This window comes from Equus asinus, chromosome 14, assembly GCF_041296235.1.
Source record: "Equus asinus isolate D_3611 breed Donkey chromosome 14, EquAss-T2T_v2, whole genome shotgun sequence".
NCBI classification, from domain to species: Eukaryota; Metazoa; Chordata; class Mammalia; order Perissodactyla; family Equidae; genus Equus; species Equus asinus.
This window is the reverse complement of record NC_091803.1, coordinates 15231715-15248927: the sequence shown is the minus strand read 5'-3', so window position 1 is coordinate 15248927 and position 17213 is coordinate 15231715. Positions and strand designations below refer to the sequence as shown.

Below are 17213 nucleotides of genomic sequence, written 5' to 3'. Positions count from 1 at the left end.
TATCAAAATGTCACCTTGTACACCTTAAATATATACCATTTTTGTCAAAAATAAATAAATGGATCAATGAACAAAACTACAAACAGACGCACGCGCGCACACACACACACACACACACAAAACCTTGAGCGCCCACATGAGATACGAAGGTGATTGGACCATCTGTTGCTGCTTCAAGACTGTTCCCAAGGGGCAGAGAGGCCTCCCGCCCCACTCCCACCCCGCACCCCAGGGAGCAATTCCTTTCAAATCAGAACAGCCCCCCAGACCACCCCCACAATAAGACAGACGGCAACAATCCCAGGGGTTCCCGACTTCGTGGGACTTTTGACAGCCCTGAGGCCGGTCTCCGTTGAGGACGCTGGACTCCGGGAAGAACCCAGCTTGCCAAGGCTCCCCCGAGAGGCTGCACCCCTCTCTCTCTCTCTCTATTATCCACTTAAGGCCCAATCACCTGCACTCTCACCTCGAAGGCCCTCTCCTCCAGGAAGCCTTCCTGAGGCCTCCAACCAGATCAGCATTCCCAGTGGCTCCTGGTGCCCTGCCTCCATAGCACTCACTCCAGGTTGCAAACTGTGCTCCCACGTGTGGCTATTAATTGATGCCTGTGTCTCTGCCACACCGTGGGCTCCAGGAGGGCAGGGACCTTTTTTGTGCCTGGCACGCCGTGGGTGGGCAAGACTACGGATCCACTGACGGACCATTTACTGACTCCCGTGGCGTGGCGGTTCTCCTGGAGCCTGCTGGCCAAGAGGCTGTGCAACTGTGTGAATGGGCTGAAGGTGGGGGAGCCCCCGCTGGTCCATGGAAAGTGCTATCTATGCCCATTTTACAGATGGCAAAGTCAGCTCTGAAAAGGAAGGAGAATGCAAGGGACTTGCAGCCACTAACACCTGGGTGCTCGGCCTGCTCACACTGTGAGTGTCTCTTCCCATTTTATGGACAAGGACACTGAGTCCTGCCTGCACTGTGCAGCTGGTGGGCAGCGGAGCCCCAGCTGGGCCCCCACCGTCAGGAAGTGGAGGATCCAGGCTTGACCCGCTCCCCATCCGCGACTGCACACCCCCAGGGCCTGTCTTTTCATCAGCTGCCACCCGTCCCCACCGTAGACGCATCCAAGATGAGATGAGGCCCAGCCGAGATGGGGATCCAGCGAGGGTGACACTGGGGAACATGTCCCAGGCGACCCCTGCAAGGACAGCCCAGGCCGACTGCCTTGCTTCTAGTTGATTCCAGCGCGTCTCTGCCTGTCTGTGAGCCGTGGAGCGAGCCCTGCCTCTCTGAGCCCCGCCTCTCTGAGCCCCCAGAAAGTCTGGGCTGAGCCGTGACAACCTCGAAGTTCCCCTCCTTCCCTGAAACTCCCCAAATGCAATTGGGAGTCTCCATCTGGGGTCTCCCACCTCACCAGCCATGGTTTTTTTCCCAAGACTGCCCAAGTCTGGGGACTTCTGACCTCTCTGCATTTGTTCCCTCAGATGGGCAGATCCGGGGCTTCCCTCACTGTCACTTGGCCAATTCAAAGACGTAAATTCTCCTGGGGGTTGTCATTCACTCAACAAATATCCACAGACACCTTGACCCTCCCCTCCCTGCCCCCTCTCATCACTGAGTCCAGGGAATTCCACCTCCACTGCATGGATCCACCTGTCCTCTGCTCACTGCCCACCCCACCCTTGTCCGGCCTCCATCACTGCCCTCCCAGATGGTGGCAATGGCCCCTAAGTGGTGCCCCAGCTTACACCCCCACCGCCAGCCTCCACATAGAAGCTCTAGAGATGTTATCAACACACAGATTTCCTCCGTGAACCCTTCCCAGCTTCTCTGTTCAATCTTAGGACAAAACCCAAACCCTTAGTATGACCACGTGGACTTCTAAGATCCGGCCACTGTCCACCTTGGCTGCCTGCCGCTCTCTCCTCCCCGAGCCGGCTCAGAACTCCAGCATCAGCCTTCGAGTTTAGGAGCTCTGCTTGAGATGCCCCCTAACTCCAACGCAGCCCCAGGGCTTGGTGAAAGTGCCATCCCCTCTGAGAGGTCCTTCCTGGCCAGCCCATCCTCAGATCCACGCGCCCCACTGCAGGCTGGGTCCCCTCTATTTCCACTGTCATAGAACCCTGACTTCCCTCCCAAACACTTAGTCTCCTCACCGTTATACATCTACCTGGGCCACCACTTGCCTGATGTCGTTTGTCTCCTCCGCTAAGCTGCGGGCCACACCCCAGGCCTAGCTCAGGCGGGCGGGGGACGTCGTAGGCACTCAATAAAGACCGGTGGAATGAATGAAACCATCAGTGACTCACGTGCCAGATGGCGTCCCAGGCTGGGAACAGCCACACTGACCAAGACACGGGGGCTCCCTAGAGCATCTGTGGAAACCGATGGCTGCAGGGATGGGGGAGCAGGGCGTGGCCACTGCCACCAGGAGGGGCCAGAAAAGGCCTCCACTTGTGGGGACCCCTGAGGGAGCTCTGCTGAGCCGAGAAGGCAGGGAGGCAGCTGACAGCAGAAGAGTGGGGAGGTCGTTTGAGGTGAAATTTGGGGAGCAGAATGCTTTGACGGGCAGATGGGGCACAGCCAGGACAGCAGTGAAGCTTCAAACGCAGGCAGGGAGTCTGGCCTGGGCCTGTGGAGACCGGCCAGCGCCCTCTCAGCTTTCCTGAACATGCTCCTGATCAGCAAAATATTTCTGAGTCTGCGATATATGCATATTAATTTTTCCATGTATATATATGTGTATTACTTACTGTCTTTGCATATATTAAAAATCAGTAGAGCTTAATTTCGCAGATTAAAAAATAAACAGAAGACTTGATGTGGTTTTTCCACCCGTCAACAGACAGCCTTGTGTACCCATTGGGAGACCACCCCTTCTGGCCATGGGGAGACCACCCAGGGACTGTGGCGCAGAGGAGCATTCTGATCAGATCTGCTTTCAAGAAAGACCCAAGCTGTGGGAGTGTCCCACCTGTGGCGGTGTGGCAGCTGGATAGGAAGGGAGAGGTGGGAGGTGGGGAAGAGAGTCAGGCAGCTGCTGGTTGACAAAGCGGGGTGGGCGGGAAACACTGAGAGCTGAGGTCATGAGATCCTCCAAGGGACCCCACTGAAGTCCTACAGCCCAATGACTGTCCTGGAAAGGGTGCAGATGTGTCCCATGCATCCCCAAAGGTGGCCCTGGGTGCACATGATCACATGAGAAGGCATTTGAAAAAAGGGATCCCAGGAGGAGTGAGGTGCCCATCACCAGAGGTATGCAAGCAGAGGCCATGGCTCTCTGGCCTCCAAAGGTGATGTCCCCAAAGCATCATGAGGTCCCTTGGTGGATGCCAGGACAGGGCCATCATCCAGGCATCGTCCGCTCAGAATGACTGTGCCAGCCCAGAGACCTCATCTGAGGGAGCAGGTACCCCGTCCATCACTGGGCACTCCAGCCTGCAGCCTCCGCTCCTGCCCTGGCCCCACTTCCTCACCAGGGACCCTGGCAAGGAGGACCAGACTGGGAGGTACCGAGACAGGCTGGAGACTCAACAGGAAACGGGAGTGGGGGTTTCAGCAAGGGCAGCAGTAGATTATTAATCTCCTGATTAATAGCAGTGGGCCAGCGCACAGGGAGGGGGCCGTCCCACTGCAGATCCGGGGCAGGAGCGGGAGCCTCTAGCCTCTGGCCTCCAAGAATCCAAGCTAGTCCTTCTTAACTGCCAGACGGAAGGGACAGCGGGCCCAGCGGGTTTGTGTTCCTCCCAGGCCTCCCCCTCACTCGAGCCCAGGCCCACAGTCTGCGTGGGGGGCCACAGAGGGGGAGATGCTCGCAGCCCAGACAAGCCCAACTGCTGGCGGGGGCAGCCTGGGTGAGCTTCCCGACCCACACAGGCCGGCTGAGGAGGAGGGACAGGAAAGAAAAGCCACGTGTTAAGAAAGCACTAGGTCCAGGACTCCATGTGGCCTTGCCAGCAGGCAACACAACCAGAGCGGGGAGGCGGGCTGGCGGGGGGCCGTCTGGCAGAGGGGCGTGGAGGAGGCAGATGGAGCCCCGGAGAGTTCCGGAAAACCCCTCCACTCGGCACATCTGGAAAAGGTTGGCTCTAATGCCATCAAAGAGCTCTGAGGAGCCAGGAGACAGCCGAGGGCAGGGAAGCCAGGCCGAGGAAAACTTAACCCCCCTCCTCCTCGTCCCTGGGGCTCGTCCCCCCTGCGGCCCAGCCCACCCCCTCCAGCAGCAGACTGAGGGGCTCCGGAGGGCAGGGGACAGCGTCAGAAACGCCTGACATCCCGCCACCAGGAACAAGGCAGAGCCAGGGGTATGATTTCCACCCCGGAGCAAGATGAGGGTGGGTGGGGGGGATGTCCCCATTTCCCAGAAAGGGAAACTAAGGCACAGGGAGGGGAAGCGTGGCTTGTCCTCTCTGCCTTCCTCCGGGTGGTGAGCTGGTTCTGAGGGTCCCTCACAGGCAAGTCTCCAGGTCCAGCCCCCTCCCTATGGAGCCGCCCGGAAGCCAGCAGGGAGGGGCCCGCGTCGCCCTCACAGGCTGTTCCCCCTCCCCCATTCAACGCCCTCCCCGAGTGACAGTCCCCCGTCCCCCAGGTCTCAGCTCAAATGTCCCTCCCCCAGGGAAACCCCAGGACCAGCTCCCAGCGCTGACTGGCCTGTGCCCGCTCCTCTCTCCATGCAGCCCTATGAGGGGGGGAGGGAGAGGCGCACTAGTGCCTGGCACCCAGGTGCTCCGTCAGCCCAAACGCAGGATCTGAGAAACTGGGGGTGAGGCTGCAGTTCCCCAGGCCGGAGCAGGCCCGCAGGCCCCACTGGCATCTCTCCACACCAGCTGTCACTGCCTGGGCGCCTGGCCCAGTCCTCTGGGGCTCATGTATGTCTCTGAGTGTTAGTTGTGGGTGCCGCCCTCACCCCCACCTCCAACACACACACCATAAGAATCCAATATAAAAAAATCATGGGATTGGCAAATCTACAGGGGACGCAGTGGTATTACAATTTTTTGTTCACTTAACAAGAGGATGGATGTGTTTCTTTAATGACCATCGTCAAGCACCTTAATGTGCCGGAGCCCTGGGAACAGCTGGGTGACGACATCATGGTCCTGCCTTCCAGGTGCTCATGGGTTGGTGGAAAGAGCCCCAAGGGCAGATGGTCTGAGTGTCACATGGATGGACCCCTACAGGTGACGGGTGCCCCCACTCTTGGCCTTCCTCCTATTGCTGCTCTGATGAGGCCACTGCCCCCTGCTCCGAGCCCACCCCTCTGGGCTTCTCAGCATCTCACCCCAACAGCTGCCCTTTGCCACCTGTGCCATCTTCTCCCCTGTCGCCCGGATCATTGCTGGCCGTTTAGAGTTTAGAAACCAGCTTAAAAACAAACAGAGCACCTCCTTAGCCCCACGCTGCCCCCGCTTCTGAGCCCCGCACCACGCTCCCTTCCCAGCAGAACTTCTAGACACTCTTCTGTCGTCCCCCTCTCACTTTCTCACCACCTCTCATTTCTCTCCTCCGCCCATACCATCTTGGCCTCCATCCCCACCACTCGACCCTCCTCTATAGCCCCACCTCTAAGGCTGGGGGGCCCCGACTGTTCCCTTCTCCATCTATTCATCCCGAAGTTCACCTCCAGTCCCACAGCTTTAAACACCGTCTACACGCTCCTGATCCTCCGTCACTCTGCGTTTCCTCAAGGCTGCAAGGCACGGATTGTGACATTTTCACATCTCTGACGTTGGCATTCGTGTGACAGTGGGTGGTGTGATATAGTTTAATTAGCAGTGTTCATAGTGATGATAAGATAATGTACTTTTTCCTGCCAAAGTCATCTTAGAACCCACAAAACACAACATGGCCCCAGCCCCGGAGGCTTCCTGGCACTCCAGACCTTTGTCTTCGACCTCCGACTTGCACCCCTCCCGCTGGATGGCATCTCAAACTTCTCTTGACTAAAGCAAAGCTGTTGGTTTGCACCTCCCAGGGCTGACCTCCTGCCAGTGTCCCCAACTCAATGAACGACATGCCCAGCCAGCCAGCCACCCAAACCAAAAATCTAGGGTTATCCCCGATCGCTCCCTGCCCTTACGTGATCAGACACTCCTCTCACCTCAGCTTCCAGAACACCTCCTGAATCCGCCCACGTCTCCCCACTTCCCCCGCTATCATCCTAGCTTGAGCCACCATTGTGTTGCACCCATGTCCATTCTCCCCACAGCAGCCAGGGATCTTTTCAAAATCTAAATCAGCCCATCTCAGGAACTTCCAAAATGGAGAGAAAAATAAACCCAAAGCAAGAAGAAAGAAAGACAGAGTAGAGATAACAGCAGAAATCAATGACGTTGAAAAGAGAAAAACAATAGAGAAAAAGCAATAAAACCAAAAACTGGTTCTCTGAAAAGATCAATGAAATGACAAACCTCTAGCAAGGATGATAAAGAAAAAAGGAGAGAAGACACAGATTATCAATAGCAGGAGTGAAATAGGGAGTATCACTATACACATAAATTTAACAACTTAGAGGAAATGAGCCAATTCATGGAAAAACACAAATTAGTACAACTCACTCAACATGAAATTGATCATTGGAATAGCCCTATAACTATTAAGGAATTTGAATTTGTAGCTTAAAAGAAATCTCCAGATCCCAATGGTTTCACTGGAGAATTCTAACAAATTAATTCTTTAAGAAGAATTAATACCAATTCTATATAATCTCATCTAGAAAATGGAGGAAGAGGGAGCACTTCTTAACTCATTTCATGAGACCTTGATACCAAAGTCAGTCAAAGACAGTACAAAACAAGAAAACTACAGACCATTATCCATCCTGAATATAGACACAAAAATCCTTAACAAAATATTAGCAATTAGAGTTCAGCAATATAGAAAAAAAATTATATACCATGACCAAGTGGAGTTTATTCCAGGAATGCAAGGCTGGTTCAATATTCCAAAATCAATCAACGTAATCACCATATTAACAGGCTAAAGAAGAAAAATCACATGATTGCATCAATCAATGCAAAAATGTATATATTTGACAAAATTCAGCCCCCAAGATAAACACCCTCAGAAAAGTAGTAACATAGGGAACTTCCTCAACTTGATCAGCAACAGCTACAAAACCCTTATGATTAACATTGTACTTGATAGTGAAATGCTTTCCCCCTACAATTGGGAACAACATATTCTCTCCACTCCAACTAGTGCTGGAGGTTCTAGCCAGTGAAAAGGCAAGAAAAAGAAATAACAGACACACAGATCAGGAGGGAGAAAACAAGACTACCTCTGTTTACAGATGACATGATTGTCTTTGTAGAAAATCTCAAGAAATCTACAAAAAAAATTCCCAGACCTAATAAATGAGTTCAGCAAGGTCAGAGGATACAAGATAAACATAAAAAAATCAACTGAATTTCTATATACCAGCAATAAACACATGGACATCAAAATTAAAAACACAATTTTTCCAAAAAAAAAGCTATTTACAATCACTCAAAAAAAAATGAATAGCCTTATATGCTGAAACTACAGAAAATCAAAGAAATCAATGAAGAAAGATGAAGGAAATCAAAAAAGATCTAAATAAATGGAGAGACCTCCCATGTTCCTGGATTGGAAGTCTCAATAAAGTAAAGATGTCAATTCTTCCCCAAGTGGATATACAGGTTTAATGCAATTCCTATAAAGATCCCATCAAGATTTCTGGCAAATATAGACAAGATTACTCTAAAGTTTATATGAAAAGACAAAGGAACTATAGTAACTAAAATAATCTCAAAAAAGAAGAATAAAGTGGGAGGAATCTGTCTCCCCAATTTCAAGACTTATTATGTGGCTACAGCTTCCAAGACTGTGTGGTATTGGCAGAATGCTAGACATATACATGAGTGGAACAGAACAGAGAACCTAGAAATAGACCGATGCAAATACGTATGCCCAAAGAACTTCTGATAAAGATGCAAAAGCAATTCAGTGACGGAAGGATGGCCTTTTCAATAAACAGTGCTGGAACATCTGGGACATCCATAAACAAAAAAATGAACCTCGCTCTAAACATCACACCTTCTGCAAAAATTAACTCAAAATGGATCATGGACTTGAATGTCAAACACAAAACTATACAACTTTTAGACTAAAACGTAGGAGAAAATCTTCAACATCTAAGGCTAGGCAGTGTTCTGAGACTTGACCCCAAAAGCAGAGTCCATAAAAGGAAAAACTAATAAATTGGACTTCATGAAATTACAAATTTTTGATCTGCAAAAGACTGTTAAAAGAATGAAAAGACAAGCCACAGCGTGGGAGAAGATATTTGCAAACCACGTAACTGACAATGGGCTGTATCTAGAACATATACAGAAATCTCAAACCCAACAGTAAAAGAAAACAAATAATCCAATTAGAAAATGGGCAAAAGACAGGAACAAACATTTCATCAAAGAAGATACACAGCTGGCAAATAAGCACATAAAAAGATGTTCAACATTACTAGCTATTAGAGAAATGCAAACTAAAACCGCAATGAAACAGATGACTCAGAAAGGCTAAAATAAAATATAGTGACAACACCAAATGCTGGCAGGAATACAGAGAGAGTGGATCGCTCAGACACTGCTGGTGGGAATGTCAAATGGTCCAGCCACTCTGGAAACAGTTTGGCAGTGTCTTAAAAAAACTAAACATGTAATTACCATATGACCCAACAATTGCACTCCTGGGCATTCACCCAGAGAAACGAAAACTTATGTTCACACAAAAACCTGAATGGACGTGAATGTTTATAGCAGCCTTATTCTCATAATAGCCCCAAACTGGAAACTACCCAGATGTTTTTTCAACAGAGAAATGGTTAAACTAACTGTGGTACATCCATGCTGTGGAATACTACTCAGCAGTAAAAAGGAATGAACTACTGATACACCCAAGAGCCTGGATGAATCTCCACAGAATTAGGACGAGTGAAAAGATCCATTCCCAAAAGGTTACATACTGTATGAGTCATTTTTGAAATGACAAAATTATAGAACTGGAGAACAGATTAGTTGTTACCATGGGTTAAGGAGAGGTTGGGGGCGAGAAGAAAGTGCATGTAGCTATAAAGTGGCAACATGGGGGGGAGGGTCCTTGTGGTGACCGAAATGTTCTGTATCTTGATGGCATCAATGCCAATATCACAATTCCCTGGTTGTGACATCGTCCTACAGTGTTGCAAGATGTTACCATTGGGAGGACAGTCTAAAGAGGACACGGGATCTCTCTGTATTGTTTCTTACAACTACATGTGAATTTAAAATTATCTCAAAATAAAAAGTTTAATTAAAAAAACCCTAAACCAGATCATTTCTCATCTCTACTTAAAACCCTCAATGGCTTCCCAATATGCTTACAATAAAATCAAAACTGAAACCCACCGAGATCAGTCTCTGCCTATACTCTCCTCCTCTCCTGTCTGCTTCTGGATACTGACCTCCTCATCCAGGTCCTCCATGCCTCAGGGCCTTTGCACCAACTCTCTTCACCCAGTCTTCACATGGAGGCTTTCTCATGACTCATTGCTCAGCATCAATGTCATCTCTTCAAAGCATGTCTCTCCCACCTCCTCTAAAGTAACCCTAATTAGTCAGTCACATCACCCTATTTTAATTTCCTACACTCATTAGGGGATTTGGTTTTGGGGGTATTTTTTTGGTGAGAAAGATTGGCCCTGAGCTAACATCCGTTGTCAGTCTTCCTCTTATTGCTTGAGGAAGATTGTTGCTGAGCTAACACCTGTGCCACTCTCCCTCTATTTCATCTGTGGGACACCACCACAGTATGTTTGACGAACTGTGTGTAGGTCCACGCCAGGGGTCCAAACCTCCAAACCCCAGGCCGCCAAAGAGGAGTGCATGAACTTAACTACTATACCACCGGGCTGGCCCCATCATTACGAGGGGAGATTTTTTTCTTGTTTTCCTATTTAGATAAATATAAACTCCACGAGAGAGAGGATTTGGCGGTATTCGGCATCATAGTCCCACATGGCGCACAGTGGGCCCTCAATAAGTATTTGTCGAAAAGCTTGAGTGAATGAATAAATGGAAAGAAAGAGGCATCCATGGGGCTCCTGGGGGCACAGGCGGGACTGGGGGCACATGCCAGTCCCCTAGAGCATTCCAAATAGGCTTAAGTGCGCCCCACTTCACGTTTCCACAACCACACCTCCCTTCCCCCACCTGCACACTTTTGTCGTAGAAAGGTCATCATTTCTATGCAGGATGTAACACGATAACGTGTGGCATCATAGTGCCCTGCAGAGAGAGGCGCCACCGAGGATGACGGCCAGGCTGATCCCTGAATCCAGCTACACAGAGATGCAGAAGGCCCTTCCCCGTGCACGGCCCTGGCCCAGAGCTCGCACTGAGCAGGCGTGTGCGGCAGGAGGACGCTGAGGCAGGTGTCCCCAGCTCTCAGCCAGCAAACAGTTCTCGTGTTCTCTCACCGGCCACTGTTTGCTCACTTGATACTTACACCTCTTCTCAGAGGGCCGCAGCCAACACTCACCAAGGGCTTATCAAAGCCACACACTGGGCTGGACGCACCACAGCATGGGTATCTGTGCAGATGAAACAAGTGAGACCCCAACCCCCACCCCTTCTCCTCCGACCCCCAGCTCCATCCCACACCCTGTGTGTGGACCCAGGCCACACGTCCCAGCTCCATCCACGCCCCCTACTCTCACAAATAGCCACCCCTGACCCACCCCTTGAGGCTCAGAGTGTGCCTCCAACAGGCACAGTCCCCCAGATTCAGGGGAGAGGCCAGGGCGGGCCTGGAAGCCACTCAGGGCTGTTTAGCCAGGTATCCAGAGAATGGTCTAGAAGATGGGCGCAGACTTGGGATGGACACGTCCGCCTGGCCTCATGGACTCCTCACCCTGTGAAGATGGGCATGGTTAGAGGAGGACCAGAGTGGCCTCCTCAATGGGCAGGGTCCAGGACAAGGGTTCTCTTTGCCTGGGGGAAGGGCCATATGCCCCAGGAACCCGAGGGGGCAGGCAGCTTCTGGTCACGCTCGAGTCTGACTCCATCTCCCATGGCTGGAGGTGGCAAAGCGTGGCGGTCCTGCTCCTCTCAGAAACCCATAGCTCTGAGCACGCAGACCTTCCCCAGGCACAAATGTGATGGGTGGACGAGCTCTCACCCCCCTCACCCTCCTTTCTGCCTCCTACTCTCTGCTTTGGGCCCTCACTGCCCAAGGTGCCCCCATCATGGGGCAGTAGGGGGTCCCTCAGCCAGTTGCCTCTACAGGAGGGGGTGAGGAGATCATCATATTTAACTGGAGGCTCCTGGACAAGGCGCTGCCGAATCGAAGGGAATGACCAGCTGAGCCCCAACTCCTCAGCTGAGTGCTCTGGCCCTGTGGCCGTCCTGCCTCATGCACCCCCATTGTCCCTCATCGCCCAGCCCCACTCAGGGGTCTGGAGCTCCTGAGCCCCTCCTGCCATGAGCCCCTCTGTGCCGGAGCTCCAGCTGTTCCCTCCCTGTCCCCGCCAGGCCCTGCCTCAGCTCAGATGACACCTCCGCCAGGAGCCTTCCCCCGCCCCCCCGTCAGGATGGGTGCCGCTCCTACAGTAGCCTGGCTTACCCTAGACCCCAGCCACCATTTGGAAACAGTTATTTGCCCCTGGAGTGCCACCTCCTTGAGGACAGACAGACAGACAGACAGCAGTGCTGTCAGCCAGAACCTGGCATGCAACCAGCCTCCAGGACATGTGAATGAATGAATGGATGGATGAATGAATGAATGGTGAGTGAGTGAACCAATACAACTTTGCAGGCACCCTGGGAGGGGATATCTGGGGCTTGGGGGTTTCCTAGCACCCAAAAATCACGTTACCTATTTCTAGGCAAAGCTAAGCTCATCTCTAGGAGAAAGAGGTGTGACGATGAAGGCACTGCTCATTCCGAGTGGCAGGATTATGGCACAGCCCATGTGCCCCAGGAGAATATCCCTATATCCCGACGACTCCAAGGAGGGGACGCCCGTGGACAGCCGCGTCCAGGTGATTGGGCCGGCCCATCCACAACCGTTCATTAAGCTCCACTTCACGCCAGGCCCTTGCCTCGCTGGGGCTCATGGGGAGTGAGCCAGTCAGGGGTCGTGGGATGGGCTAGGGTCCCGGGCCCACTCAGAGACCCAAGCTGGGGCGAAGGCAGGAGGAGGGAGGCAGACAGCCAGGGAGGAGGGCAGCGCTTCTGACTCGGCCACAGGGCTCCACGCACACTGGTCAGAGAGCAGCCCCTCCCGGTGCCCCTCGGCTCTCACTTCCTGCCCCGCGCCCCCCACCAGCCCTTCCCCACCAGCGGGCTCTCTGCCCTTAAGCACAGCCAGATTAAACCGGGACAGACCAGGGGACACCTCCTTGCAGGGGCTGTCCCCATGGGGCTCACACCCAACAGCTACCCCCGCCCTGGAGTCGGGGCCTCTACCGGGCCCACTCCAACTCTGCTTCAACAGCCATTTAGTCTTCATCCTTCTTCCAACCCTTCTCCATCCGGACTCACTCACTCTCTCCTGACACTGGCCAAGGCCCCACGTCCTCCCTTCTGGTCACACTGTCACAGCCACATGAGGGAATTGGGACACAGCCCGTTTCCAAACCCAGCCAGAAGAAGGAAGACAGAAATGCCCTTTAGGGTTCTCCAAGCTTCCTTGTCATGTTTCTCTTCTTCTGGTTGGACTGCCCACAATTCTACACATGACCGGGTAAGGCCTGGCCCAGGAGCCCTCAGTTAGATATGAATTCCCTTGAGGTGTGGGGACCTCTGGCTAAGGGATCCAGTGGAGGGGGTCCCTCCCTTGCAGAGTGTGAGTACCTGGACAGTGGGGGAGTGGGGACAGGAGGCAGAACGGGGCGGGGGGGGGAAGTGGGCAAAACTTTGCCAAGCTCATGATCATCTTCTCCAGGCACTCGCAAAGCTGCGGGAGAATCTAAACGTGAAGGTCAGACTTCCCCTGGCCTGGAGGCAGAGACTCCAGCGGGAGGGATGGACAGGCAGACAATTAACTAAAACCAGCCCGGCTGCGCTCTGTGAAGGACAGATAAGGCTCTGGGAGAACGTAACTGAAGGACTGATCGATTCTGCCTGGGAGGGTGCAAGCAACAGCTTCAAAAAGGGGAGGCTGCAGCTGGACCTTCAAGGGAAGAAGGAATTCACTGGGCAAGGGGAAGGAGCAGTTAATCACGGTCATTACCATGTCCCGAAACACGCCACGCGCAGCACTAAACTAGCACTTTCTCTCGTGGAATCCTAACAATGGCACTATGAGACAAGGGTTGTCTGCATTTTAGAGATAAGGGCCAGAGAGGGTAGGTAACTTGCTCAAGGTGACACAGCTGGTCTTTCGGATTCCAAAGCTGTACTAGCCCCAACCCCCATAACAGGGAAAACTCAGAACAGCAGAGAACTGGAAGTGGCAGTTCACAGTCAATCACGCCATGATCATATTCCCTCTCATTTTCCCTGCAAAAGTTCTGTGTGAACACAATTGAAAGCATCCAGAATGTTTCAAAAGATGAAGGGAACAAGAATAGGGCCACACACAGCTTCAGAAAGTGCTGAGGGGAAACAGACAAGAAATACGGAACCCTGCAAATTTCTATGTAAATACTGAGATTGCAATGTGCAAGACGCGCTGAGCAGCCAGGATTATAAGCAACAGAATACGGCACCCACCGGGAGGTGACGGCGGGGGTGGGGGGGTTCCGCTGGGGTTTGCCACCCTAACCTAGGAGAGAAATGCAAGCTCAGAGCATGCCCAGGCCTGAACGCCAGCATGAAGCTGCCGCGGGAGATACCTGTCTGGGATCCGCTTCCCGGCTCAGCCATGGCCCCACCTCTGCTCCCATCCCCCCAGAGAGCTTCTTACATAGCGCCTCTCCCAGATTTATCGTGAGATTAATAGGCTCCGTTATCCAAGCCTCTTGTGGTGATGTCGTCTCTCGCTTTCAGCCCAGGGCATTGTGACACACGAGGAAACAGGCGCGTAGACAGTCCCTGCCTCAAAGTGCTCCCAGGAACCCGCTCCCCGCAAGCTCCTCCCACCCTGAGGCTCTGCTCAGGGAGATGAGCCCAGCACAGACTCCCGCAGCGTCCAGACTCTTTAGAAAAAAAGCTAAAATTACGCTAAAAAATAAATTACACCAAGAAGCATAATAAGCACACTGGGAGGGGGCTACACAATCCTCAGCCTTTCTTATTTCAGTAACACCCCCGCCTCCTGCATACAGGAGGAGGTCAACAAATGTTTATTTGGGGGAGGAAGGGAGCTGGGCCTTCAAACCTCAAGGGTGTCCCAACGGGGCCTGATGGGGATGGGCTAGAGTCAAATCCAAGATGGCGAAGGGTCTTTGGATGGGTGTGGGGCGAGAGTGGGTAAAGGAAGCCAGCCCTGGAGCTGGAGTAGGGCCTGGAAGAGGAGAGGATGGGGAGGTGGGCGAGGCCGGGGTCTCAGAGACCCTGCACTGGGCCACATATTCAGATCTTTCCATGTGAATGCTGAGGACCGGCTGAGGGCTGGGGGGTGGGGTTTGACGAGATGGGCGGGGATTGAAGGGGCGGGGCTGCGACAGGGCAGAGCTGTGAGGGGCAGGGCTGAGAGAGGGCGGGGCTGAGAGATGGGCGTGGCTGCGGGAGGGACGGGGCTGCGGGAGGGGAAGGGTTTATAATGGGGTCAAGGCTGGAGGCACGCCGGATTTGCAAGGGCATCATAGGCCCACACTCTCATCTGGACCAAGGCTGGCTAGTTCCTTCTTCATCCTCCTCTGGCCCTTCCCAAGCCACTCTGTCCCCTCGCCCCACTCATTGACCATTGCTGGCTTCTCCCCCACCAATCAGCCGCTGGGTGGTGAGGTTCTGTCGGGGTGGGGAGCGCATCCTTTCATCTTTGCACACACATACCCCCATGCCCTATACACAGAAGGTGCTCCATAAATGCATGCTCAGCTCTTGTTTCCGAGCGTCCACCCGCCTCCCCGGACAGCTGTGCTGGGGCTGGATTCACCCAAGGGAACAGAAAGGAAGGGCAGAGCAGGCCAGCCCCGCGGCCGTTACCTCACAAGGTTGGCGCAGGGCCCGGGCCACCGGCAGCTCTGGTAGACGCGCTGGACCACTGTCTCCGAGCCGTTCTGCACCTGGCAGGACACCGTCCGCGTCACCGTGTGATGGCACCAGTGCCTGTGGGAGAGCAACAATCTCATCAGCCCTATCTGACGCTGAAACACGGACTGCGGGTCAAAAGGCCGTGCTGGCAGAGAAGGGCCTCTCCACAAGCCGGGGGGCTCGTCCTCTTGGGTAAGGGGGGCGCTGAGACCCTCTGTCGGGGCCTAAGAGGGAGCGCGAGTACCCACATCCCTTGGCCACCAAGCCCTGGCATCATTTCAGTCATTGAATGCTGTATAGAGTCAATGAAAAAGACTGAACCGCTGCCCCGGGGAATCCCACTCTGCTGGAGAAGACGGACGAGGAGAGGATTACGACCCACAGGAACTCGGGGTCACGAGTACAACCACACGATGAGCTCAGGGAGCTATGGGAACGGAGCAGGGCACCCAACCCGGGTCCTAAGAAAGGCCAACCAGTGGAGTACTGAAAGATCAGAGTCAGCGACCAAAAGTGGGGCAATGAGAGGGGATGGCATTAGCGGAGGAGGGAGCAGTGTGAGCAAAGGCACGGAGGCGAGAGAGGCCATGGCTGGTCTGGGGACCTGTGTGCAATGAGACGTGGCCAGATGGCTGGAGGAAGGGGACAGCCCGGGGAGAGAAAGAGGCATGGCACCCATCAGGCTCGATGGAGGTCTTATCGTGAAGTCACTGAGGGATCCTGAGCAGGGGGATGACTCAGATGGGCCTGATTTTAGAAAATGCCTCACTGGTGCAACATGTAAGAGGTGAGGTGGCCTGAGCTGGGGCGTTGCAGTGGGGAGGAGGGGACACATGCAGACAATATGTGACTGGATCAAGATGGCAGATAAGCACACACTCCTATCTGGCCCTCCCAGCCGCAGATCTCAGATATTTAAAATCTAAAAATAAGTCCCTACTGTGACATCAGCAAAATGGGGGGGTGGAAGGTTCCCCACTCATATCTCCCCACAGTAACAATAATTTGGCAGCCAGCCACAGACAAAAATGCCTTTGTGAGAGCTGTGGGATTTTTGCAAACCAGATATCAGATAAGGGCTGAGGGTGGGAGAGATGGAGGGACATTGGTCAAAGGGCACGAACTCCCAGTTATACGATGAACAAGTTCTGGGGCGCTAACGGACAGCATGGTGACTACAGTTAATAATACTGTATTGTAGACTTGAAATTTGCTAAGAGTCGATCTTCGGTGTTCTTAGCACACACACAAAAAAGACGCCAACTATGCAAGGCAATGGATGTGTCAACCATTTGTGATAATCACTTCACAATATATACATATATTAAATCATCATGTTGTACACCTTTTAAAAAAAATCACATTGTACAACCTAAATAGATACTTTTTTTTTTTTGAGGAAGATTAGCTCTGAGCTAACATCTGCTCCCAATCCTTCTCTTTTTGCTGAGGAAGACTGGCCCTGAGCTAACATCCGTGCCCATCTTCCTCTACTTTATATGTGGGATGCCTACCACAGAATGGCTTGCCAAGCGGTACCATGTCCGCACCCGGGATCCGAACTGGTGAACCCCGGGCCGCCAAAGCAGAATGTGCGTACTTAACCGCTGCGCCACTGGGCTGGCCCGTAAATATATACATTTTATTTGTCATTCATAACTCAATAAAGCAGAAAATAAATAGATAAAAATAAGTCCCTAATGGCATTGGAAAACAGGAAGGAATTGGGCCGGAAATTTTGAGGAATCCTGGAGAGACTGAAAGTAGGTGGGACTCAATTGAAGGAGGAGGGCACAGCCCAAAACACACAGGGAAGGGGACCAGAGCTAAGGGTGGGAGCAAGTTAGAAGCAGCAGACGTGGCTGGTGGAATTGGGGAGGGAGTTAGGGGTGACTGTCAGAGGACCACAGAGAGAGCCAGCCAGGAAGGACCCAGTGACCCCTCCTGCTGGGATCAAGAATCAGGCACGGGATCCGCCTGCTCTGAGGCAGGTGGGGTCAGAGTGGGTGCCTCCAAAGCTGATGACCTCCAGAAGAAAAGGGGACCCTCTCAAGTTCAGACAACTGAATTCTCGCACACTCT

General features: G+C 52.8%; 1 protein-coding gene across 3 annotated transcripts in view; it reads right to left on the bottom strand.

Annotated features, from left to right (window-relative positions):
- Positions 1-17213, bottom strand: part of COL26A1 (collagen type XXVI alpha 1 chain) — a 159069-nt gene that overhangs the window by 100943 nt on the left and 40913 nt on the right. For all 3 annotated transcript variants that reach the window (XM_044747328.2, XM_044747325.2, XM_044747326.2), the window contains exon 2: positions 15084-15206. In XM_044747328.2, coding sequence (XP_044603263.1) covers positions 15084-15206 — 123 coding nt within the window. The remainder of the gene's footprint in view (positions 1-15083; positions 15207-17213) is intronic.